Source organism: Boleophthalmus pectinirostris, unplaced genomic scaffold (genome assembly GCF_026225935.1).
Source record: "Boleophthalmus pectinirostris isolate CB_2022bp ecotype Guang Dong unplaced genomic scaffold, ASM2622593v1 HiC_scaffold_6, whole genome shotgun sequence".
Lineage (NCBI taxonomy): Eukaryota > Metazoa > Chordata > Actinopteri > Gobiiformes > Gobiidae > Boleophthalmus > Boleophthalmus pectinirostris.
Window position 1 is genome coordinate 40,651,815 of NW_026571447.1, and position 25,150 is coordinate 40,676,964.

The 25,150-nt window shown below is 41.0% G+C and overlaps 1 protein-coding gene across 2 annotated transcripts in view; it reads left to right on the plus strand.

Annotated features, from left to right (window-relative positions):
• Positions 1 to 25,150, plus strand: part of LOC110171067 (raftlin-like) — a 215,895-nt gene that overhangs the window by 170,658 nt on the left and 20,087 nt on the right. For both annotated transcript variants that reach the window (XM_055164067.1, XM_055164068.1), the window contains exon 6: positions 24,053 to 24,259. In XM_055164067.1, the coding sequence (XP_055020042.1) occupies positions 24,053 to 24,259 (207 nt within the window). The remainder of the gene's footprint in view (positions 1 to 24,052; positions 24,260 to 25,150) is intronic.

Below are 25,150 nucleotides of genomic sequence, written 5' to 3' on the forward strand. Positions count from 1 at the left end.
TTTTACTGTATTTTTGTAGAATCAAATTCTTTTATAACCACAAAATAGTTCTTGAGGAGTGGATTGTTTCACACGGAGCAGTACTGAAGGCCCAGGTGTCCAACACGGCATCACCACATGACATCACGAGGTGGAACAGAGTGTCTTGTGCGTAAAAACACGTGTGAATGAACCAAAACACAACTTCAGGTCTGTGCGCGACGAGGAAACGGCATTAGAACATCAGAAAACGGCGAAATACGAGACTTTAACCTTAACTCCGCGGCGTTTTGACCTCTGCAGACGAGCGCGGCGCAGGGGCCCCCGCCGGAGCTTCAGCCCAGGGGCCGCGGAGCCGGGGCCAGCTCTGATTAACATCATCACGGCCCGTTCTTGCGAGCGGAGCGGAGGACGGGAGCTTTTCACCGGGAGCGCCGCGGCAACGGTGAGCGCGTCGCCACGGCAACCGGCACAACTAAAAATAACAGCAACTGGGTCAAAGAGGGGAAAAAAAATCCAATAAATCAGGAGAAAATTGAGAACAGGACGAAGCGGCGCTGGGGCAGGGGCCGAGTCTGGAGCCGCTCTGACCTCAGGCTCCTGCGGCGACGCTCACACACGCACCTGCTTTTGCTTTTGCTTTTGCTTTTGCTTTTTTTTTTTCACGGCCAATGTCAATATGTTTTTGTGTTTTTATCTTAAAGGGCCCATATTACACCATTTTCTGATCAGTTTTTTTCTCTTCTAATGTCGTTTCCTCGTCACAAACAACAAACCCGGATTTGTGTTTTGTTTCATTCACACGTTTAACACAAAAACCTGCAGATTGACGAGATAAATTTGGATAATTTCAGGACAAAGCTCCTGTGAACTAAAGGTAAAAGGAGCTGTTACCTGGACTAAACCTGGACTGAACCAGGTCTAAACCAGGACTGAACCAGGACTAAACCAGGTCTAAACCAGGACTAAACCAGGTCTAAACCAGGTCTAAACCAGGTCTAAACCAGGACTAAACCAGGACTGAACCAGGACTGAACCAGGACTGAACCAGGACTAAACCAGGACTAAACCAGGTCTAAACCAGGACTAAACCAGGACTAAACCAGGACTAAACCAGGACTAAACCAGGACTAAACCAGGACTGAACCAGAACTGAACCAGGACTAAACCAGAACTGAACCAAGACTAAACCAGGACTGAACCAGGAGTAAACCAGGACTAAACCAGGTCTAAACCAGGACTGAACCAGGTCTAAACCAGGTCTAAACCAGGTCTAAACCAGGTCTAAACCAGGTCTAAACCAGGACTAAACCAGGACTAAAACTGGACTAAAACAGGATTTAACAGGACTAAATCCTGCTGTGTGGACGTGTTTCTTCATTTTCTATCAATAATATTTTTAATTTGTTTCAGTAAAGTTTGGACTTTTTATTTTCTTTTATCAGACAAAACTTCTTATGTGAAGATTTCCTCGTCTTTGTTTCTCTACAGCAAATCAAGTAATCCAAAGTAATCAGATTACATTACTCACTTTAAGTAATTTAATGGATTCTGTTACAAACTACATTTTGGTGTGTGTAATCTGTAATCTGTAGGGGATTACATTTTAAAAGTAAACTTCCCAACACTGTCCATCACAAAGTGGAACAGAGCGGTGGAAAACACAACATGACAAAATAACTGTGTTAAGCACTTTTAAATCTTAATTCTATTCTGACCATAATCATTCACACTTGTCTTTTTAAATGTCCTGTCAAGACATTTTAAAAGGACAAATTTGCATTTCTACAACTCTTATATAAACACTCATATATAAATATACCACGACTTTTTACAGTTTAATTTAAAATTCATATAAATGACTAAAATCTAAGATATATTTGGTTTAAAGACTTGGACTTGACTTGGACTTATGGACTTATGGGCCAGTGAAATCTGTGTGTCAGTCGTTTTTCAAAATAAAACCAAAATAACAAAACAAAAAAAACAACAACTATTTTCTTCATTATTTGTCTCCAAAACCAAAATAAAAACAAAACAAAACTAATAATGATCATTTTTTTCAGTTTTCGATTTTGTGTTTAAATGAAAAATGGAAAAAACAGATAACGGACTGAACCAGGACTAAACCAGGACTAAAGCAGGACTAAACCAGGTCCAGGACCAGACCGGAACCAGACTGGAACTGAGACCAGGACTTAGACCGGGACCAGGACTGAGACCAGGATTGAGACTGGGACCAGGAACAGGATTGAGACCAGGACCAAACAAGGACTGAAACCGGTTTAGTCCTGGTTTAGTCCTGATTCAGTCCTGGTTCAGTTCGGCATCGCAGTTTAAGTCACGTAAACAGGAAACAGCCGTTATCAGTTTTTTCCATTTTTCATTTAAACACAAAATCAAAAACTGAAAAAAAAAAAATCTAAATTATCTGTTTTTTCATTTTGCTTTTGGAGACAAATTATGAAGAAAATTGTTGTTTTTTTCCGTGTTCTCATTTTTGGTTTTATTTTGAAAAACAAATGAACGAATGACACACGGATTCATTGACTCGAGACTCGACTTGGACTTGACTGTTTTTGACTTGGGACTTGAGATTTACAGTACTGGACGGACGGGGTGAGTGTGTGAGGATTGGGGACGGGCATTCGATGAAATTTTTTTAATCGATCGTCGGAAGAATTAACGATCGATTATCGATTAATCATGAACGTTTTTCTATTAAAATGATCATCATTATTATTACTATCTGCACTAATCTGCAGAAATAAATTCAACTTTACGACATATAAACATAACGACTCTAGATCCACATCAGCTGTTTGACATTATAATGTGTTTAATTCAGTTTTGTTCAAATCTCACAGAAACAAAACTTAAAACCACATCACTAATTTACATAAACTAAGTGAAGATAAAACTCCAGCTCTTGTGTCGCTGATGTGGTTCAACTTGTGTTGGATTAAAAGACATGACTCAGGTGAATACAGGTCAGTGTGACCAGATTTGTGTTTGTCAAAACCAGGACAGCGTACGGGGGGAGGGGGGGGGGCCTCGTCATCCACATTGAGCGACTCTCACCTGGAAAAACTTTTTCCCACTGGACACAGAAACATATGTGCTGCTTTATCCACTGTGCACATGGACTCACACTTGTCCCAACGCAACGGAAAGTGTGGAATTTCTTCTACAAATCCTGGTTAAATCCACATTTGTGCTTCGGTTCGTTACAGACTGACCCACTGTTTGTGTCTCGCTCCTTCTGATGCAGAGACACATGTACACACCTGTTTGGTCACGATACACACAGAAACCTACATTCGGTTTGTCGATTAAAATTGACGTAATCAATTAAATTCTTAATGATCAATTATCGATTAATCGATTAATCTTGCCCATCCCTAGTGAGGACAAACGCTTCGATCCTAAGGTGTGTGGACGTTCTGTGGATGTTCTTTCGTCTCTTTTGGGTTTCCGTCAGGAGGCTCTCGGCTCTCGTGTCGGGGGGTTCGGTCTGGAGACGGAGAGGAGGGGCTGTAATGTTCGTTCTTTCATTAGAGAAACGTCGTGTGTGTCCAGCAGGATGATCTGTCCCCAGGGGGAGTTTGTGTCTCCAGCCCGAGTGTCTCTAACCAAACTCATGCGCTCGTTTTCTCATTAGTGTCTCTGATCAGGACACGAACGCAGCAGCGAGTCTGGAGCTCATCTTCTGTCCTGCCGCACACACTGAAGAAATAACGTGTAAGATTTACTTGAAAAAAATCTGCACCAGCACTTTTTAAGTAAATTTTACTGCTGTAAATGTATCAGGTACAGTTTATATGAGTAATTTCAAGTGTCAAACAAAAAATTAATAAATAAAAGCTGTTTAATTATGGCTGATCCGAAGGTTGACGGTTCGAATCCTAAAAAAACCCTGGTGTGTGGGTGAGTGTGTGAATGTGTGAGTGATTGTAAAACGGTTTGAAACTTGAACTTGGAAAAGCGCTGTATAAAAATGTGACAATTTACCGTTTCTTATACATTAGTACAGACATGTCAAACTCAGGCCCAGGGGCCAAATTTGACCCTTGATATAATTATTTTTGGTCCATGAGATCATATCAAATCTGTGTCAGAGCCGCCGCCGCACACAGATCGACTATTGAGACATGATTTATTTAAAATGTTGTTATTTTATATTATGGTTGTTCTAGATTCAATATTTAAACAAAACTATTATTAAACATTTATTTTAATGAGAAAAGGTTTAAAATTACAGATCTCGAAAGAAGAGAAAACATGCAGATGATGTTGAGATTTTTCAATAAATATTTAGTTTGGCCCAAGACTTAGTCCCAGTTTTAATTTTGGCCTCTGTGAGTTTGAGTTTGACTCTCCTGCATTAGTAAATATTAGACATATAATATAAACTTAATTATTACAGCAATGCAATTAATTATAACAATATTTTCTATATTCAGGATTCCCACAGTCATGGAAATCCTGGAAAAGTCATGGAAATTTTGTAAATTCAATGAAAGTTTTGGAAAAGTCTTGGAATTTTAGTATCTCTTTCACACAACTCCAGTGTTCTGTTCAGTTTTCATGAGGCTGTTCTGATTATTTCTGAACGTCTGAGTCTTTTGTCTAAAAGAGACGACAGTAAAAGCACTGACAGGATTTAGAAAGTTCAAAACTATAATCCCAAACCATGAGGTGAGTGGAAAAATTTAGACCTAAAAGTTTGATCAGTTCTACACATGTAGGTGCTGGAAAGTCATGGAAAATTCACTTTAGGTCACAGGTGTCAAACATCCAGATCCGGCCCCCCAAGACCTTTAATCTGGCCCTTGGGTGATTTTCTACTAAAATATTTTAATTATATTTTCTATTAAAATGGTGTTAATTTTCTGTGGTGTTTATCACAGCAGCGTCTCCAGCGTCTCTGTACGTGGCCCCTCCCACCAGAGCAGCACAAATGAAGACTTGTCTCTTTCCAAACGCTCTTAAAGGACGATCGTTTTGACTGTTGACCGTGACCCTCATCAGAAAAATGTCCAACATGAGAAAAGTGGAGCCGAGTGCAGGATTTTACAACAAAAATGGACTTATTCTATTTACAGACAAGTTCATGTTAAAACTTTGTGTTGAAATTGAATTTTTCTTAAAGTTTCAGGTTGTTCATAATATTATAATATTATAATAAGAAAGAGTTCATCAATTAAAAAAGGTTTGTGTAATAGATTTGTGTTTCTCTGCACAATTATTTAAACTTATTGTTATTTTTGGGGTTTATATGACGAGTTTTCTGATCCGGACACTTTGGGATCAAAGTCGGTTGGATACGGCCCCCGGATCAAAATGAGTTTGACTCTCCTGCTTTAGTCCAGCGATCGGTCAGCGGTGTCCTTAGTCGTCCAACACTTTTATTTGTCACTTGTCATTTTATCTGGGAGAGAATCATGAGTTTAGATCTGCTTAATAGTTTTTTGTTTTAACTTTCATGCAGGGTCATATACATGATCAGATCATAATAGTTTTGAATGTTGTGGCCACGCCCCTTTTTAATTGGCTAATTGATTGAGGACACGTCTTTAGTCGAGCAAGAACGTTTTTGTGGACCTATACTAGTACATTTAAGCTTTTGTAGTTTTGTTGATATTTAGTTTAACTCTTTCCCCATGAAGACGACATTTGACGACCCTCCCTCTTTCCTTAATGACGTCTTTTGACGCTCTGCTGTATCACTAAAGACGTGATTTGACGACCATTACAAATGGCTCGGTTTTTCACATGGGCCCGGTCAAGCAGAAGTAAACAACAAGGCCACAAATTCAAGTTAATGCATCTGACATAAAAATGTATTGAACAGATACATATGTACTCTAGTTTATCAAACTGTTGACCTTTTTTCTGGACCATTTTTGGTTCTAAAGTTACACACGTTTTAAACATACCATGTTTAACAAAATTTAGTTCCCAAATTTCACAGACCTGCAAATCATGTAAATAAATGGATGTATTTCATCATATCTTGTGTTATTCCATCTTTGAACTGTTGATGAAGGGACATGATTTTTCCATTAAAATAAAAAGTATTTAAAATGATAAAAAATTTGCTTGGAAGGACTGACATATTTTATAGAAATAGTTTCCTATTATTAAAGTATTCGGAAGAAAAAAGCGACACATGATGTAAAATCCTGCACCTTCTACTTGTTTGTTACTTTTCCCTCCGTTACCATGACCTTTCTTAATAAAAAATCTCATGAGTCAAAAAGTCAGAGGTTTTTCAACCTAATCTTGTACCATATGGTAGAAAACTATATGAAGCAAATATTCAAACCAGTTTGTTAAGGATATGTAAGTGAGAACCAAGAGTTATCACTGTTTGGATTTATTGACCAAAAAGTGCTGCATATTTGATTCCCTCCGTTACCGACATGAGTTTTAAAATTTTTTGTCTTGAACTTGAAAGAATCTCACAGGTTTAACTTGACCCTGTTGGAGTGTAACTCTTTCCTACATTCTGATACTTTACTTATTTCAATAGTTCCTCTAGTTTCTGAATAAGAGACATTTGAATGTCAAAAATCTGCCTGTTTCCTTCCGTTACGGCTTGACCAGACCCACATGTAATCAGAGGATGTGATTGGTGGGGGCCACTACAACCCAAACATACTAATATATGTATGTGTTGTTCCAAGTAGGCGTCCAAGGGGGAAAGAGTTAAAAAGGTAAACAAATGGTTAATTCATTTGTTATTACAGAGTTAAAATTACAGTTTGATAAATAAATATATTCAGATTGAATCCATTACAAGACTACAATAAGTTAATGTTTAAAAGGCTATATAATAGATTTATCTGTTATTTAAAACCAGAAAAGGATTATTTTCCTTCAGTTGTAGCACCAGATATTTTGACCCATAGATGGCGCTGGTTCTCTGTATTCCAAAGGAGGATGTTGTTCTTTGAAAACCTCAGCTGAAGAAGTTATAAACAGTTATAAACATGTTCGCTCGTCAGATAGAACATCGCGAGTTGTTACAGAAATATGAATGATTTGACACTGGCAACATTTTTTCAGTAAAGCCATTTTAAACTGAAGTTATCGCTCGGACATTTTTTTTTCATTGTAGTTGTAACCGAATCCACAACACAGAGAACAACAGACTGTTAACGTCACATATGAACAGTTCTTCAGATAAACTATAGCATAAACAACAGAACAGAACAAGTTTAACCAAACTCTCCATCTCACTCCAAATCACTAAATCCATTCAATTCTTCATCCTCCGTGTCACTTCTGAACAACTCCACGACCTCCGGAGGTAAAAAGAGCGACGCTTCCTTTTCTGTGTCGCTGTCGTCAGACTCAGCATCAGTTCCAGTTAGAATTATTGGGTCTTTCTGAATCCCAACAGGATGGTTTCGGTGTCACTGAAGTCCAGACTTTGTCCATCCATCCAGTGACTTCAGGAAAGTTGCATGAAACTGTTGAAGTTGTGTTTTCCATCCCCACTTTCCGCCAGACCCTCACAAGTCTCTTTCTGCTGCTCGATTACCGTTTTCAGCTGAATATTTCAGTACTTACAGCAGGACAGAGGCTTTTTCTGCAGGAGACATGCGCAGTAGAGTGACGTGACAGGGTACAGGGGAACAGATACTGACACACAAACTAGAGCCTGTCAGCTTTCAGTGTGAAAATTTTATATCAAAGTCACACCTGAGTATAAAGTCCAGGAAAGACCCACAAGGTACGTTCACACTGAGCCTGAAGTGACTCAATCCAATTTTTGCCCCGTGTCTGTTTGATCTTTTAATGTCGGTCTGAACGACACAGATACGATTTTTCAAATGTGACCCAGGACACTTGGATATGTGCTCCTGAAACTGATACATATCTGATCTTTTGACATGTGACTTCAGTCTGAACGGCCAAAGCACATCCAGCTGACCTACACGTTATCAACAAGCCACAAATGTACACAAACATTCTTCTCGTCATACGAAAATATTTAATGAACTCCGTGTCACTGAAGCGAAGCACATCGCAGTCCAACCACTCTTGACTACGTCTCCACATCCACACGTTCCTTTCAACGGAAAACAAGTAAGTTGTACATGTTCTGGCTCCGGTAGAGAGGAACTTTTAAATCTATTACACATTTTTTTCTTTTTTTCTTTTTTTTATAGAATAATGTGAATAATCACATACGAAAATATGTTTCCAAATACTATTTCATAAAAAGATCCAGATCTTTGCAGGAGAACTCTCTTTGTGTGGCGTCGGTCATATTGTGAGGTGGTTGCACAGAGAAAGCACGTGGAGACGACAGACGCTTCAAACACCACAAAAATACATATTTAACCTTTAAAAAAACTTTCAAATAAATCTGTGATTACTGGAATTCATATGTAACTATGGACTATGGAATCACCTGACCTGACCTGATCACATGAACACACTGGCAACACCTGGCGTCACTGGCAACACGTCCACATTCTATTTCTACTTTATGACATCATAAAGCTTCACTTGTTGATTTATATAAGTTTAGCACAAGTTTCCAGTGTAATCACTTCTATTCAGACCCGACCGAGACACAGAGACTACCACAGACAAACATGCCAAGACTGGTGCGATTTACACTAGTGAGGGACGACGAACTCCTGTACAGCCAGGATTCAACCTGATGGGGCGTTGGGATTAACACTACCAACCCACATCAGGCCTCTGGACCACAGAACAGGTGGTCCACACTTTCAATCCTCAAGAGTAGAAACTCTTGAGGAGTTAGAACGGGAGCAGCTTGGACCTCAAACCACACAGAGGTCCAAGGAGGAACGAGGAGAAGGGCATGGCTTTGTCATGTCTCGACTCCAGGCTGCCTCAGCTGCTCAGGCCAGAGCCAGAGAAGATCTGTTCATCCAACCAAGTGAACTGAACAACAGCCTCAGTCCGATATTGAGGGACTGGAGAAACAGGTCGCTGACCTGACAGCACTGTTGCAGAACCTAGACAATTCCTGCAGAAAATATGCACAGTGGAAAACGGAAGCAGAGACTCCAGCAGGACTGCTGCGATCTGATTCTAACTCCAGAAAAGTCTTTGGAAAATACTGCTCTGAGAGAACGCAACTCCCTGGAGTGTATTCTGGCCAACTTGAAAAAGACAATCATCTCTGGAGCTCAGAACCAAAGGAGGCTGAGCTGAAGGCCCAGAAGCTCCAGGACTCGAGAACATGCAGACACGGTCCAAAACATGTGCAGCCGTGAGAAGCTGCAGGACTGCCTGAGGAGGTCTAGGAAGAGCACTCCATCCTCAAAAAAGGTACGGGGCTCTGAAGAAGGCTGATGCAGGAGGTGGAACAGGAGAAAAAATCAGTGCTAAGCTCCAGAAAGAAATGCCACCATTCTGAAGTCTGCCAAGAGCTAAGTTAGAGCGCTCCTGGCTGGAGAAGAAGTGCAGTGGCTAGAGGAGCTACTCAGGACCCAGGAAGAGTGCTCCCTGCTAGAGACAAAGACACTGCACTCCAACAGCAGGTCGAGCAGGAAAACTGAACAAGAGACCTGCTAAATGAAAAGGCCGCCCTGTTGGACCCGATGACTAAAAATTAGCTCTCGGTGCGGTCGAACATGTGAATGCGGTGCAGCTAAAACTGAGGAGGTGTGAGAAAGAACTTCCTGCTCATGCAAATAACTGTGCTCTAGAGCAGAAGTGAAGAGGAAAAACATGCAGAGCCAGTTAGAAAAATGAGAGGCCCCATGTTGAGCACCAGTAAGACTGAGGCAGAGCGCTCCTGCTGGTGGACAGGTGCGGCGACTGGACCACGCCTGGCTACAACTCAGGAAGAGCCTCCCTGCTGCTGTAAAGAACAGGGCTCTACACCAGCAGGTAGAGCAGGAACATCAACATGAAGACTGCTTTAGAGGAAGAGAAACAGCTCTGGTAAACCCGTGAGAAGCTGAACACAGAGCTCCCCTACTGCTCCAAAGATTCAGCGCCTTGGAGGAAAGCAGAGGACCAGAAAGACAGCGCTCCCTGCTGGAGAGGTGNAAATCCTCAAGAGTTTCTAAACTCTTGAGGAGTTAGAACGGGAGCAGCTTGGACCTCAACACCACCAGAGGTCCAAGGAGGACGAGGAGAGGGCATGGCTTTAGTCATGTCTCGACTCCAGGCTGCCTCAGCTGCTCAGGCCAGAGCCAGAGAAGATCTGTTCATCCAACCAGATGAACTGAACAACCAAGCCTCAGTCCCGAGATATTGAGGGACTGGAGAAACAGGTCGCTGACCTGACAGCGCTGTTGCAGCAACACCTAGACAATTCCTGCAGAAAATATGCACAGTGGAAAACGGAAAAGCAGAGACTCCAGCAGGACTCTGCTGATCTGAATTCTAAACTCCAGGAAAAGTCTTTGGAAAATACTGCTCTGAGAGAACGCAACTCTCACCTGGAGTGTATTCTGGCCCAACTTGAAAAAGACAAGTCATCTCTGGAGCTCAGACACCAAAAGGAGGCTGAGCTGAAGGCCAGAAGCTCCAGGAACTCGAGAACATGCAGACACAGGTCCAAAACATTGTGCAGACCCGTGAGAAGCTGCAGGACTGCCTGAGGAGGTCTCAGGAAGAGCACTCCACCTCAAAAAAGGTACGGGGCTCTGAAGAAGGATCTGATGCAGGAGGTGGAACAGGAGAAAAACATCAGTGCTAAGCTCCAGAAAGAAAATGCCACCATTCTGAAGTCCTGCCAAGAGCTAAGCTTAGAGCGCTCCCTGCTGGAGAAGAAGTGCAGTGGACTAGAGGAGCTACTCAGGACCTCAGAGAAAGAGTGCTCCTGCTAGAGACAAAGACCACTGCACTCCAACAGCAGGTCGAGCAGGACAAACTGAACAAGACGACTGCTAAATGAAAAGGCCGCCTGTTGAGGACCTGCGATGAGCTAAAATTACAGCTTCGGTGCAGGTCGAGACATGTGATGCGGTGCAGCTTAAAACTGAGGAGGTGTGAGGAAAAGAACTTCCTGCTCATTGCAAATAACTGTGCTCTAGAGCAGGAAGTGAAAGAGGAAAACATGGCAGAGCACAGTTAGAAAATGAGAAAGCCACCATGTTGAACACCAGTAAAGACCTCGAGGCAGAGCGCTCCTGCTGGTGGACAGGTGCGGCGCACTGGACCACGCCCTGGCTACAACTCAGGAAGAGCTCTCCCTGCTGACTGTAAGAACAGGGCTCTACACCAGCAGGTAGAGCAGGAACATCACATGAAGACTGCTTTAGAGGAAGAGAAAACAGCTCTGGTAAACACCGTGAGAAGCTGAACACAGAGCTCTCCCTACTGCTCCAAAGATTCAGCGCCTTGGAGGAAAAGCAGAGGAGCACAGAAAGACAGCGCTCCCTGCTGGAGGAGGTGAGCACGGCGCTGGAGCAGGAGCTGGAGCGGAAGAAGAGAAAGAGGAGGTGGTACAGGAGGCTCCTGGGCAATGTAGAGCCTCTCTCACCCCCTCACTGTTCTGCACTTGAACAATAAACATAACAAAAAAAACTTCATGTTGTATTTGTCTTTCTAAACTGTAGTAATAGTAATAGTAATAATTAGTAAACAGACAGATGTCGTTTGCAGGATATATTTTCAAAACACATTCCCTTTTCCACATTTTGATTAAGAATTTTGACATGTGCATTGATAAATACATGTATGTGGCTTGTAATCCTTTTAGTCCACAGGTGTCAAACATAAGGGCCCGGGGCCAGATCCGGCCCCCAAGACCTTTAATGTGGCCCTTGGGTGATTTTCTAAAATATTTAATTATATTTTCAATTTAAATTGTGTTAATTTCTGTGGTGTTTATCACAGCAGCGTCTCCAGCGTCTCTGTACGTGGCCCTCCCACCAGAGCAGCCACAAATGAAGACTTGTCTCTTTCCAAACGCTCTTAAAGGACGATCGTTTTGACTGTTGACCGTGACACCCTCATCAGAAAAAATGTCAACATGAGAAAAGTGGAGCCGAGTGCAGGATTTTACAACAAAAATGGACTTTTCCTGTTTACAGACAAGTTCATGTTAAAACTTTGTGTTGAAATTGAATTTTTCTTAAAGTTTCAGGTTGTTCATAATATTATAATATTATAATAGGAAAGAGTTCATCAATTAAAAAAGATTTGTGTAATAGATTTGCGTTTCTCTGCACAAATATTTGAACTTATTGTTATTTTTGGGGTTTATATGACATGAGTTTTCTGATCCGGACACTTAAGGATCAAAGTCGGTTGGACACGACGCCCGGAACAACATGAGTTTAACTCTCCTGGTTTAGGTCATGAAAAAGTCATGGAAAAGCTTTGATATTTTGTCACTGAAAAAGAGTGGGAACCCTGAATATTTTACTTAATTTATTTACATAAATATGACTTCTAACTTAAAAAAAATAATAATAATTTGTAACTATTCCTCAGTAAATTGGTGGTGGTACATTTTACTGACAAGTAAATTGTACCTGATTTTACAGCAGGAAAATTGACTTAAAAAGTGCTGCTGCAAATTGTTACAAGGGTTTTTTTTTCTAGTAAATCTTCCAAGTTATTTTATTTCAGTGCAGAGGACATCACCCGCTGTCCAAAACCTGTTCTCTGTCGCCATGGAAACGTAAATCACACAGGTGGACTCAGAGGTGACAGAAATCTCACTGAGGTGCTGCTGCAGAAGTTGAGATTATCAGTCTTATGGCGCGTTTGTTTTTTCCATCCGTCTCGGAGGTTTGAGGACGTTGCCTAACGACACGCAGTGACACGCCCCTTTTCCTCGGACGATGAAACTCTGAAGAACCTGGAGGAGACAGAGTAAAGATCCTGAGACACAATCTGAGACGACTGAGTTCAGTGTCACTTTTAAATATGAAGTGTTTTTATGGTGTTTTGGAGCTTTGGTGCTGTAAATGAGTCACTCTTATCACTGCAGTACTTTACCACGTCTGTATTACTGCAGTACTTTACCACGTCTGTTATTACTGCAGTACTTTACCACGTCTGTATTACTGCAGTACTTTACCACGTCTGTATTACTGCAGTACTTTACCACGTCTGTATTACTGCAGTACTTTACCGCGTCTGTATTACTGCAGTACTTTACCGCGTCTGTATTACTGCAGTACTTTACTGCGTCTGTATTACTGCAGTACTTTACCGTCTGTATACTGCAGTACTTTACCGTCTGTATTACTGCAGTACTTTACCACGTCTGTATTACTGCAGTACTTTACCACGTCTGTATTACTGCAGTACTTTACCACGTCTGTATTACTGCAGTACTTTACCGCGTCTGTATTACTGCAGTACTTTACCGCGTCTGTATTACTGCAGTACTTTACCAGCGTCTGTATTACTGCAGTACTTTACCACGTCTGTATTACTGCAGTACTTTACGCGTCTGTATATGCAGTACTTTTTTACTGTCTGTATTACTGCAGTACTTTACCCTGTATTACTGTCTGTATTACTGCAGTACTTTACCACGTCTGTATTACTGCAGTACTTTACCACGTCTGTATTACTGCAGTACTTTACCACGTCTGTATTACTGCAGTACTTTACCACGTCTGTATTACTGCAGTACTTTACCATGTCTGTATTACTGCAGTACTTTACTGAATCTGTATTACTGCAGTACTTTCCCACGTCTGTATTACTGCAGTACTTTACTGAATCTGTATTACTGCAGTACTTTACCATGTCTGTATTACTGCAGTACTTTACCGCATATGCATTACTGCAGTACTTTACCGTGTCTGTATTACTGCAGTACTTTACTGCATCTGCATTACTGCAGTACTTTACTGAATCTGCATTACTGCAGTACTTTACCATGTCTGTATTACTGCAGTACTTTACTGCGTCTGTATTACTGCAGTACTTTACTGCATCTGTATTACTGCAGTACTTTACCATGTCTGTATTACTGCAGTACTTTACTGCGTCTGTATTACTGCAGTACTTTACCGTGTCTGTATTACTGCAGTACTTTACTGCGTCTGTATTACTGCAGTACTTTACTGCGTCTGTATCACTGCAGTACTTTACTGTGTCTGTATTACTGCAGTACTTTACTGAATCTGCATTACTGCAGTACTTTACTGTATTACGTCTTTACTGTCTGTATTACTGCAGTACTTTACCGCGTCTGTATTACTGCAGTACTTTACCATGTCTGTATTACTGCAGTACTTTACTGCGTCTGTATTACTGCAGTACTTTACTTTGTCTGTATCACTGCAGTACTTTACTGCGTCTGTATTACTGCAGTACTTTACTGCGTCTGTATCACTGCAGTACTTTACTGCGTCTGTATTACTGCAGTACTTTACTGCGTCTGTATTACTGCAGTACTTTACTTCTGCATTACTGCAGTCTGTCTGTATTACTGCAGTACTTTACTGCGTCTGTATTACTGCAGTACTTTACTGCGTCTGTATTACTGCAGTACTTTTACTGCGTCTGTATTACTGCAGTACTTTACTGCGTCTGTATTACTGCAGTACTGCACTGCAGTACTTTACTGCGTCTGTATTACTGCAGTACTTTACTGCGTCTGTATTACTGCAGTACTTTACTGCGTCTGTATTACTGCAGTACTTTACTGAATCTGTATTACTGCAGTACTTTACCATGTCTGTATTACTGCAGTACTTTACCGCATATGCATTACTGCAGTACTTTACCGTGTCTGTATTACTGCAGTACTTTACCGCATCTGTATTACTGCAGTACTTTACTGCGTCTGTATTACTGCAGTACTTTACCGCGTCTGTATTACTGCAGTACTTTACTGCGTCTGTATTACTGCAGTACTTTACCGCGTCTGTATTACTGCAGTACTTTACCGCGTCTGTATTACTGCAGTACTTTACCGCGTCTGTATTACTGCAGTACTTTACTGCGTCTGTATTACTGCAGTACTTTACCGCTTGTCTGTATTACTGCAGTACTTTACCGCGTCTGTATTACTGCAGTACTTTACTGCGTCTGTATTACTGCAGTACTTTACCGCGTCTGTATTACTGCGTACTTACTGCGTCTGTTTACTGCAGTACTTTACCGCGTTCTGTATTACTGCAGTACTTTTACCGCGTCTGTATTACTGCAGTACTTTACCGCGTCTGTATTACTGCAGTACTTTACCGCGTCTGTATTACTGCAGTACTTTACCGCGTCTGTATTACTGCAGTACTTTACTGCGTCTGTATTACTGCAGTACTTTACTGCGTCTGTATTACTGCAGTACTTTACTGTGTCTGTATCACGGCCTGTGGGTCGGTTGTCGGTGTTGTTCGTGTTTTTAGTCCATTTCCTGTTCATGTGCCAATCACACGACACCAACACTTTCACTTCACTAATATAATGAATGATCCAGTGTTGCCCCCCTAGTGTCTCCGCTCAATTTCATTTCTCTCCAGTGACTCAGTCAGGAATCAGAAAACACTAGACGGTTTGTAAAAACCCTGGAAGTGCGAGTTCAGGCACCAGCCAATCAGAGAAGGGTCATATATTCTGTGTTGGCGACGATTCCTGAGATCGAGGATTTAAAGCCGGAACAAAGAGAATGTTTGGTGAATTTTAACAACGGGAAAGACGTTATTGTTCTTCTTCCCTCACATTTGGGAAAAGCTTAATTTACCAGTTAGTCCCGTTAGTGGAGCATTACATACGTCACAACCAAACAGCAGCGACTGGTTAAATGATAAAAAGTACTCGCCTACTGTCGAGCAAACGAATTCTAATGCTATTTTGGCGAGGCTGATATAATTGTAGACGGGACACGTTTCTGCTTTAAAATACTTTGACAAGATTTTGACGTGAATTATTTCCACGATAATCCCAAGAATTCAAGTAAAAAACATATTTCTTCATGGCTGTGTTCAGACTGCACCTGAAGTGACCCAAATCAGATTTTTTGCCTCTATGTTTCTGTATCTGATCTTTTAATGTCAGTCTGAACCACACAGATCAGATTTTTACAAATGTGACCCAGGACACTTGGATCTGTGCTCCTGAAACTGATCCATATCTGATCTTTAACATGTGACTTGAGTGTGAACGGTCAGGTCACATTCATCCACCTACACGTTATCAACAAGACACAAACGTCACTATTCTGCACTGAAGTAGGAGAAAACTGTTCATGATCCATGTGACTGAAGTGAAGCACATCTCCACTCACCACAAAACACCACCACCAAAAACCTCGTCCTTCTCCTTCTCAATCTCCTCCTTAAAACAAGTAAGTTGTTCATGTTGTGGCTCCGGTACGAGAGGAACTTTAAAATCTCCAGGTGCTCGATGCTGCGTCCATGTTTGTTCAACTTGTGTAAACACAGAGACGCTCGCTGCGGTTGACGTCGTCGTGTCTCCAGTGTCACATGTGGGACACTTTTGGACCGTTTAATGTTCACACTGGAGTCACATACAAGTCACATTTAACTGGAAATGTGAACGACCTCAAAAAAACATCGGATTTCACAAAAAAATCAGAATTGAGCGTTAAGCCCTGCAGTCTGAACGTAGACTTTGACTTGTTTCTTTTATTAAGTCGTTTTAGATCAATATTGTAATTTACAACGTCCAGAATATGACATAAAAATCCACTGGTGTCATAAATTCTAAGTATAACCGACACAAACCCAACAGGTCTTCTTCTGTTTCTTTAAAAAGCAGTCTGAACGTAGCCCATGTTGTCTGTGCTGAAATGAATCATGGGGAATGTAGTTCTTGATGTTTATAAGCCGTTGCTTCTATAAAACCTGCATTTGCGCAAAGAAACTTGTGAGTCGATATATTTGTGACAGCCCACGATGTTATTGTGAGACTTTTAACGATACGATATCACGATATTTCAGTTTTTGTTACATGAATTATACTATTTATACTGAATTCTTCCTGGAGGTTTTGTAGTTGAAGCACAGACTTGTTTTGGAGCCTGGTACTCGGCCGATGCCAAAGCAACAACAGTTTTCCGGTTTCGGGTCCACGTTTTTCTCTGTTTCTTTCAAACACACGAAACATAATAAAACAGTTGAAGCGCGGACGTGACTTTATATCCGAGCGGGAGACGGGCGGATAAACAAACGCAGCATTATTCTCTTTTTTAGTCTAGTATTTGGTTTAGTTTGTGCGTGTTTGACCTGGAGGCGGATTTTTTAAATAATCACTGGTGCAAAAGTGGAGCTCAAAGAAGTCCATTATGAGTCTGTAAATCTGTATTGATGCCGAGTCCAATAAATAAAAACACAAACAAACGCGTCTTTGGAATGGCGTGTGTTTGACTCCTCGAGGCCCCTCCGTCCTCTCCGGCCTCCGTCTGAACATTTACATAATCCTTTATCAAACTCACCCGCGGAATTTACTTAAAATACTTCAGCCTGAGTTTGATCAAATCCACGTCTCACATATTTATCACATTTATGAGAGCTTTAATTCCGAATAAAAATAATTTACTCCTGAATAAAAGTAAATTCTGCTTTAAAAAAAAAAAAAAAAAAAATGTAAATACTTAATTCCAAATGAAAAAGATTATTCGGAATTAAACTTAACTCCAAAGTAAGTGTGTGGTTTATTCCGATTTTAAAAACAAATCATGTAAACGTTTATTCTTCTTAAAACTAATTCTGGTCAGGAGTAGGGAGTATTATCTGTTACATGAGGGTGAGTTGTTGTATACTTGTAGGGAGTATTATCTGTTACATAATTTGTACAGTTGTAGGGAGTATTATCTGTTACATTTTTTGTATAGTTGTAGGGAGTATTATCTGTTACATTTTTTTGTATAGTTGTAGGGAATATTATCTGTTACATTTTTTGTATAGTTGTAGGGAGTATTATCTATTACATAAGGGTGAGTTGTTGTACAGTTGTAGGGAGTATTATCTGTTACATAAGAGTGAGTTGTTGTACAGTTGTAGGGAGTATTATCTGTTACATAAGGGTGAGTTGTTGTACAGTTGTAGGGAGTATTATCTGTTACCCTTGTACAGTTGTAGGGAGTATTATCTGTCATGTAAGAGTGAGTTGTTGTACAGTTGTAGGGAGTATTATCTGTTACATTTTTGTATAGTTGTAGGGAGTATTATCTGTTACATAAGAGTGAGTTGTTGTACAGTTGTAGGGAGTATTATCTGTTACATAAGGGTGGGTTGTCGTTCAGTTGTAGGGAGTATTATCTGTTACAAAATAAAAATAAAAAGTGGTTCTAATACACAGACTATTTCAAGAGCTCATATTTTGCATTCTTGTGGTTTTAATTCTCCTTCGGTCGCCTCGGGGTCAGGATTTCATATTTTCCAACTTAAAATAAAGTCTGTTTATGAAAATACACTTTATAAACTTCAACTCTGTCATGTGGTGATACAGGAAGTGCTTCACTGTGTTATTAAACTCCACACATTTTCACATTTGAATCATTTGGATCATTTCAGTCCAGAATTTCCGATCTCTGCTGAACTAAAAGTAAAAGGAGCTGCTCACTTGAAAACAACCGCTTCAATCGTCCAAGTAGAATATATGGTAAAAGGAAAAATGTAATTCCTTTTAGTTGGAGATGTACAGCAGACTGAGGTCCTGTGTTGCTCTCTCATCTGTGTTGGTTTGTAGGTTTGAAATAGTCTGGGATTTCATGTTGTCTTAAAATCCTCTGTAATTTTCCAGAAACTCCAGCCATGTACGGAATAGTTACACCCTTTCTCCTGGGTTCAGATTCTCTGTTGTCTTACCACTTCATGACATCATATGTTGGAAGAGAGTATTTTGAGCTTTGGAAATGTAGACAGACTAACATTAAAGTTCCCATCTCATGTAAAATAACTCTTTTCACATTGTATCTTCTGCAACTAAACAAACACAGTTTGGGTTTTGGAACATCTATTACACAATAGTTCTGAAATCTTACTGATTTCTTGGAGACATCACAGACCAGGAACTATGAAAGTTCGACTATTGCTCCTCCCCCCGCCCGTCCTGGGAAAGCACAGGACTCCGCCCTCAGACAAATGTGACATAGACTCTGAGTGAGCCGCCCTTCCTCCGCCGTCTCAGGGAAGGGAGGGGGAGACAGGACGTGACCTGATAGTGGCAGGAATAAACTTTTATTCATCATGGAGACCAGGCGCGTTCAGCCGCATGTGTTGGACCCGGAATCAGACGAGGACTTTGAGGAGGCACGAAGCTCAAGCACCGAGTCCAAATCAAGAACATTACTGATTGGTAAAGTTTTAATAAACACTAGTAGATAAACTTATTGTATCGTGGACACTGCAGTCGGGGTGGAGGCGGTATATATATATATCTATATATATATCTATATATATATATATATATATATATATATTATATATATATATATATATATATATATATATATATATATATATATATATATATATATCCGCCCCAGTCGTCGACCCGATCTCCTCCGCTGATGTTTTATGTCATAAAAACACACTAAGTCTCTCAGTCTGGTCTGACATTGTTTCGGCAAAAGAGCGGGACCGGGCTCTTGTTTCGGGGGCGTCTAAACTCAAATGCAAAGGCTCCAAATAGAGGCGTCAAGGCGTTTTTTGACGCTTTGGTATGAACGGCCCTTTAGGTGAATCTGTCGCGTCATCATTGTAGCAGCTTTAGTTCATTGTCACGTGGGAGGGTGGCAGAAATACTCTGCAATTTGTTAAAAAAAACGCAGAATCAATCTAAAAAAAAACCACTTCAGCGACAAATACAAGTCCCACACATCACTCTTGGATGGTAGAAAGCTCTGAAAAGTTGATTTTGTATGAGACTGGCCCTTTAAAGAGTTATTCAAACCTGTGTGAATGAAACAAACACAACTCCAGGTTTGTTTTTGAGGAGTTAACAACATTCCAACATGACTTAAATCTCTCGAGAGACAGTTTTACGCCATATCAGACCTTTAATAATAAAACCATAAGCGGCTGTCATGTCCTCGCTCATGAGTCTGTCTGAGCTGATTATACTCTCACAGTGTTAAATGAATTCTAATCCTTAAATCCCTCTTGTTTAGCCGCTGCAGAGATAGTGCTAATTAGTCCTGGTCTGGTTCTGAAAGTGCTTGGTCAGAGTCTGCGGAGTCCTCCCTGAACTCCAAACACTCCTCTCAATCTCTCTCTCACTGCTGCTGTTCTGTTTGGTTTTTGTCGGTTTTCACAAATTTGCTGATTATTTGCCCTGCACGTGATTTTTTTCCCACGTCTTTGGGAAAAATGTGTCTCAAAAACTCATTGCGGTGAATAATTATCAAGCTCTGAACGCAAATGGACGACTGCAAAACATTTAGAATGAGACAGATCTGTGTTTCACATTTTTAAGATGGATTCAGGACTGTTAAGTGTGGAATTAATTTTGAGTCAAATAATTCAAAGCTTTAAAAACATCAAGCAAAAAAAAAATCTAACAAAAAAGTAAAATAAAATAAACCAAATGCAGTCAGATTATTTGTGTAATCGTGTAAAATATCTGTCTTTGCCTCTTCCGAAACATTTTGTTGTTTGCTTAGTTTGATGCTTTTTTTTTTTTTTTTTTTTGTTATGATTATTCCAGTTTTCTCGTTTGACTTTTTGGTTCAGTTTTGGCACAAACGTGACAGGTGGGCGGGGCTTTCCATGGTGCAAGTCCAAGCGCCTTCAAGACCGAGACAAGACCGAGTCCAAGCTCCTTGAAGACCAAGACAAGACCGAGTACAAACGCCTTCAAGACCGAGACAAGACCGAGTCCAAGCTCCTTGAAGACCGAGACAAGACCGAGTACAAACGCCTTCAAGACCGAGACAAGACCGAGTACAAACGCCTTCAAGACCGAGACAAAGATTCAACCGAGACAAGTCCAAGACTCCTTCAAGACCGAGACAAGACCGAGTTCAAGACGAGCCTTCAAGACCGAGACAAGACCGAGTTCAAACGCCTTCAAGACCGAGACAAGACAGAGTCCGAGCTCCTTGAAGACCGAGACAAGACCGAGTACAAACGCCTTCAAGACCGAGACAAGACAGAGTTCAAGCTCCTTCAAGACCGAGACAAGTCCAAGTCTAAGCTCCTTCAAGACCGAGACAAGACCGAGTTCAAGACGAGACAAGACAGAGTTCAAGCTCCTTCAAGACCGAGACAAGTCCAAGTCTAAGCTCCTTCAAGACCGAGACAAGACCGAGTACAAACGGATTCGAGACCAAGACAAGACTGAGTCGTTTTTTTTACCCATTACTTCTATCAGGTCTAAACCAGGACTAAACCAGGTCTAAACCAGAGTTGCATAAGTTTCATGTGTTTGTTGTTTCTGTGTTTGTCTCAGATTTGACTCTGGTCGACTCGTGAGTCGAGGACAAAGTTTCAGGATTTTTTCTGTTTTATTCGCAGCGACGTCCCGACCCGAGTGTGGACCAGAGTTTTATTCTGAAAATCTGCTCGCCCTAAAGCAACTTGATATAAAAGAATTGTAAGAACACAGAACTGTGACTGGACTTGACCTGATGTGACGTAAAGACCCGACTCACTGACCTGAGCTGTTAAACACGTCCCTCGAGTCAAATCATCTCAAATAGAAAGAATTCACGTTTTAGTGTCAAATCCAACAACAGAAGCGAACGCTGCCCACAGGGAAATGAACATGTGTTTTTATTTTCATTTTGCGTTGATTCTTTTGAGAACATTTTGTATGTGGAGCGACGACAAAACAAAATCCTGATCCTTCGTTCAACCTCGGTTATGAATTTAAAAAGTCGACGCCAAAGTGAAAGTCTCCAACTGTTCACCAAGAAACACCTTCCACTGCAAAGACCAGACGTGATGTTTCTGTAAAACCACAAGAACAAGAAAGTGCAGCTCAGTCTGTTTGTCTTCTGCTCCTCTACATTAACAAACAGGATTTTGTTTTGTCGTGGCTCCACATACAAAATGTTCTCTGTAAACTCAGGATGATTTCTTAGTCAGACAAATGTTTCCTTTTTGGTTCTTCCTGTGGATCAATCCTGCCCATCACCTTCACCTTTCACTATTTTTCAATTCCGTTGGGAAGAGAAACAGTTTGAACAGAGGTTTGAGTCACACACATCTGATTCACTTTTACATTTATGAAGTTCACAAACTTCCAAAGCCTGTTTCTTGAGTCGTTTTCCGCTGTTTGGATCCAACAACCACAACAATTACGACGTCCGAGTCCCAAAACTAAAATATGACAATATCAGAACCAGAAACAAAAGTGAAATGGTTCAAAAGACTTGAAAAGATCGACTTTGACAAATCAAACATGGAGGTTTGATGCTCACTTTTTCAGAGGATCCTTCCCAGTGTGAATTGACCTGAAGTCCGAGATTCTTGATGCGTGTATTATGCAGTAAAGAAACAAAGTTAAATATTTTTATTGTATTTTAGATTCGATATCCTCCCAGTCGCCTCTTTTCTTTTCTTTACACGCAGGGTTTGAACTCTGGGGCTTCTCACATTTATCTTCTTGATGAAATGGTTTTGTCTTCACAGCTGAGCCGCGTCAGGGTCAAGAAAAGACAAAAGTGCAAAGCAGCGTTCAAAAAGAGGAAAGGCTATTTTAAAAAATCTAGTTAGATTTATTTTGGGTTAATTTTCTGTTGGCTTCATTCACACACGTGTCGTTCAGTCATAGTTTTGATGCTTCAGTGAGAATCTGCAGCGTAAATAATCATGGAAATAAAGAAAACGTGTCCAAACCTCTGACAGGTCGAGTATCGGATCTTTTCAGTCACATGTCGTCACTCCGACACCGACGTCTAATCGTATCAAATGTCCTGCACTCCGACATTGTTTTTTCTTGGACAGAGTTGCCGGAGTTTAGCTTTTTTTTTTTTTTTAATTCAGCTTTTCCGACACACAAGGGAATCATTAAGTTGCAGCGGCGCTTTTTTCAGGACAATATTTTCACGGACTGGTGGGGCAGGAGGTGTGGTGCGTGCGGGATGGTTTAGACCTGGTTTAGATCTGGTTTAGACCTGGTTAAATCCTATTTTAATCCTAGTTTAGACCTGTTTTAGACCTGGTTTTACTCCTGGTTTATTCCTGGTTTTAGTCCTGGTTCAGTCCTGGTTTAGTCCAGGTTTAGATCTGGTTTTAATCCTGATTTTAGTCCTGTTTTAGACCTGGTTTAAACCTGGGATGCACCTAGTTTTAATCCTGGTTTTAGTCCTGGCCTAGACCTCGTTTTAGACCTGGTTTAGCCCTGAATTGGACTTGATTTAGTCCTGGTTTAGTCCTGGTTTTAGTCCTGGTTTAGTCTTGGTTTTAGTCCTGGTTTTAGACCTGGTTTTAGTCCTGGTTTTAGTCCTGGTTTTAGTCCTGGTTTAGTCCTGGTTTTAGACTTGGTTTTAGTCTTGGTTTCAGTCCTGGTTTAGTCCTGTTTTTTGTCCTGGTTTTAGTCCTGGTTTGGACTTGGTTTAGTCCTTGTTTAGTCCTTGTTTAGACCTGGTTTAGACCTGGTTTAGACCTGGTTTAGTCCTGCTTTGAACTTGGTTTAGTCCTTGTTTTATTCCTGTTTTAGTCCTGGTTTAGTCCTGGTTTTTGTCCTGGTTTTAGACTTGGTTTAGTCCTGCTTTGAACTTGGTTTAGTCCTTGTTTTATTCCTGTTTTAGTCCTGGTTTAGTCCTGGTTTTTGTCCTGGTTTTAGTCCTGGTTTTAGTCCTGGTTTGGACTTGGTTTAGTCCTTGTTTAGACCTGGTTTAGACCTGGTTTAGACCTGGTTTAGACCTGGTTTAGACCTGGTTTAATCCTTGTTTTAGTTCTAGGTTAGAGGCGTATGGGAGAAAATCTTTTCTCGGTTCATGTCACAGAAGCAGACTGGTCGACTTTCACCTTCTGCTCGATGGACGTTGAGTTTAGAAAAACACAAATGTTCTTCAAACAAAAGGCAAAAAAGTAAAAAAAAAAAAAAAGATTTAAAAGGTGAAGCTCTAAAAGTGGGTGTGGGGGTCTGTCAGGATAAGTGTTGTACTGGGTCAGGTGGTCGAGCCAGGGTCTGTCCTGTTCCTCTCAGACTAACTCCTTTCTTCTCTTCTCTTCTTTGTGGTTTTCAGGTCTGGAGCTCCTGGCGCTGTACAACCTGCCCCCGGTGCGAGAACCCGCCGTCAGGTTCTACACGGTCAAGGTCCCCCTGAGGGTCCAGAGCAGCGCGGAGGGAGCGGTCAGCGGCCTGGACGGACCCTGGCTCGACCACCTGACCCAGCACTTCACCAGCGGAGCCTCTCTGGTGCACGGGCACTTCCACCTGGGACACAACAGCGGTGAGTCCTGTCACCACGTCCGGACATCAGGAGGAAAAGAGATTCATCCACAGGAAGAACGAAAAAGGAAACATTTGTCTGACTAAGAAATCATCCCGAGTTTACAGAGAACATTTTGTATGTGGAGGCGACGACAAAACAAAATCCCGTTTGTTAATGTAGAGGAGCAGAAGACAAACAGACTGAGCTGCACTTTCTTGTTCTTGTGGTTTTACACAAACATCACGTCTTGGTCTTTGCAGTGGAAGGTGTTTCTTGGTGAACAGTTGGAGACTTTCACTTTGGCAGTTGACTTTTTAAAATTAAATTCAAAACCATGAGGTTAGAAACGAAGGATCGAGATTTAGTTTTTGTCGTGGCTCCACATACAAAATGTTCTCTGTTTAAACTCACAGGATGATTTCTTACTCAGACAAATGTTTCCTTTTTGGTTCTTCCTGTGGATCAATCCTGCCCATCACCTTCACCTTTCACTATTTTTCAATTCCGTTGGGAAGAGAAACAGTTTTGAACGGAGGCTTGAGTCACACACATCTGATTCACTTTTGCATTTATGAAGTTCACAAACACATTTCTCGAGTCGGACTTTCTGCTGTTTGGATCCAACAACCACAACAATTTAACGACGTCCCAATCCCAAAACTAAAATATGACAATATCAGAACCAGAAACAAAAGTGAAATGGTTCAAAAGACTTGAAAAGATCGACTTTATCAATAGACACGTCCCACTGGGAAAACAAACATGGAGGTTTGATGCTCACTTTTTTGTAAAATCCTTCTAGACTAAAACCAGGTCTAAACTAGATCTAAACCAGGACTAAAACCAGGTCCTAAAACTAGATCTAAACCAGGACTAAACCAGGACTAAAACCAGGTCTAAACTAGATGT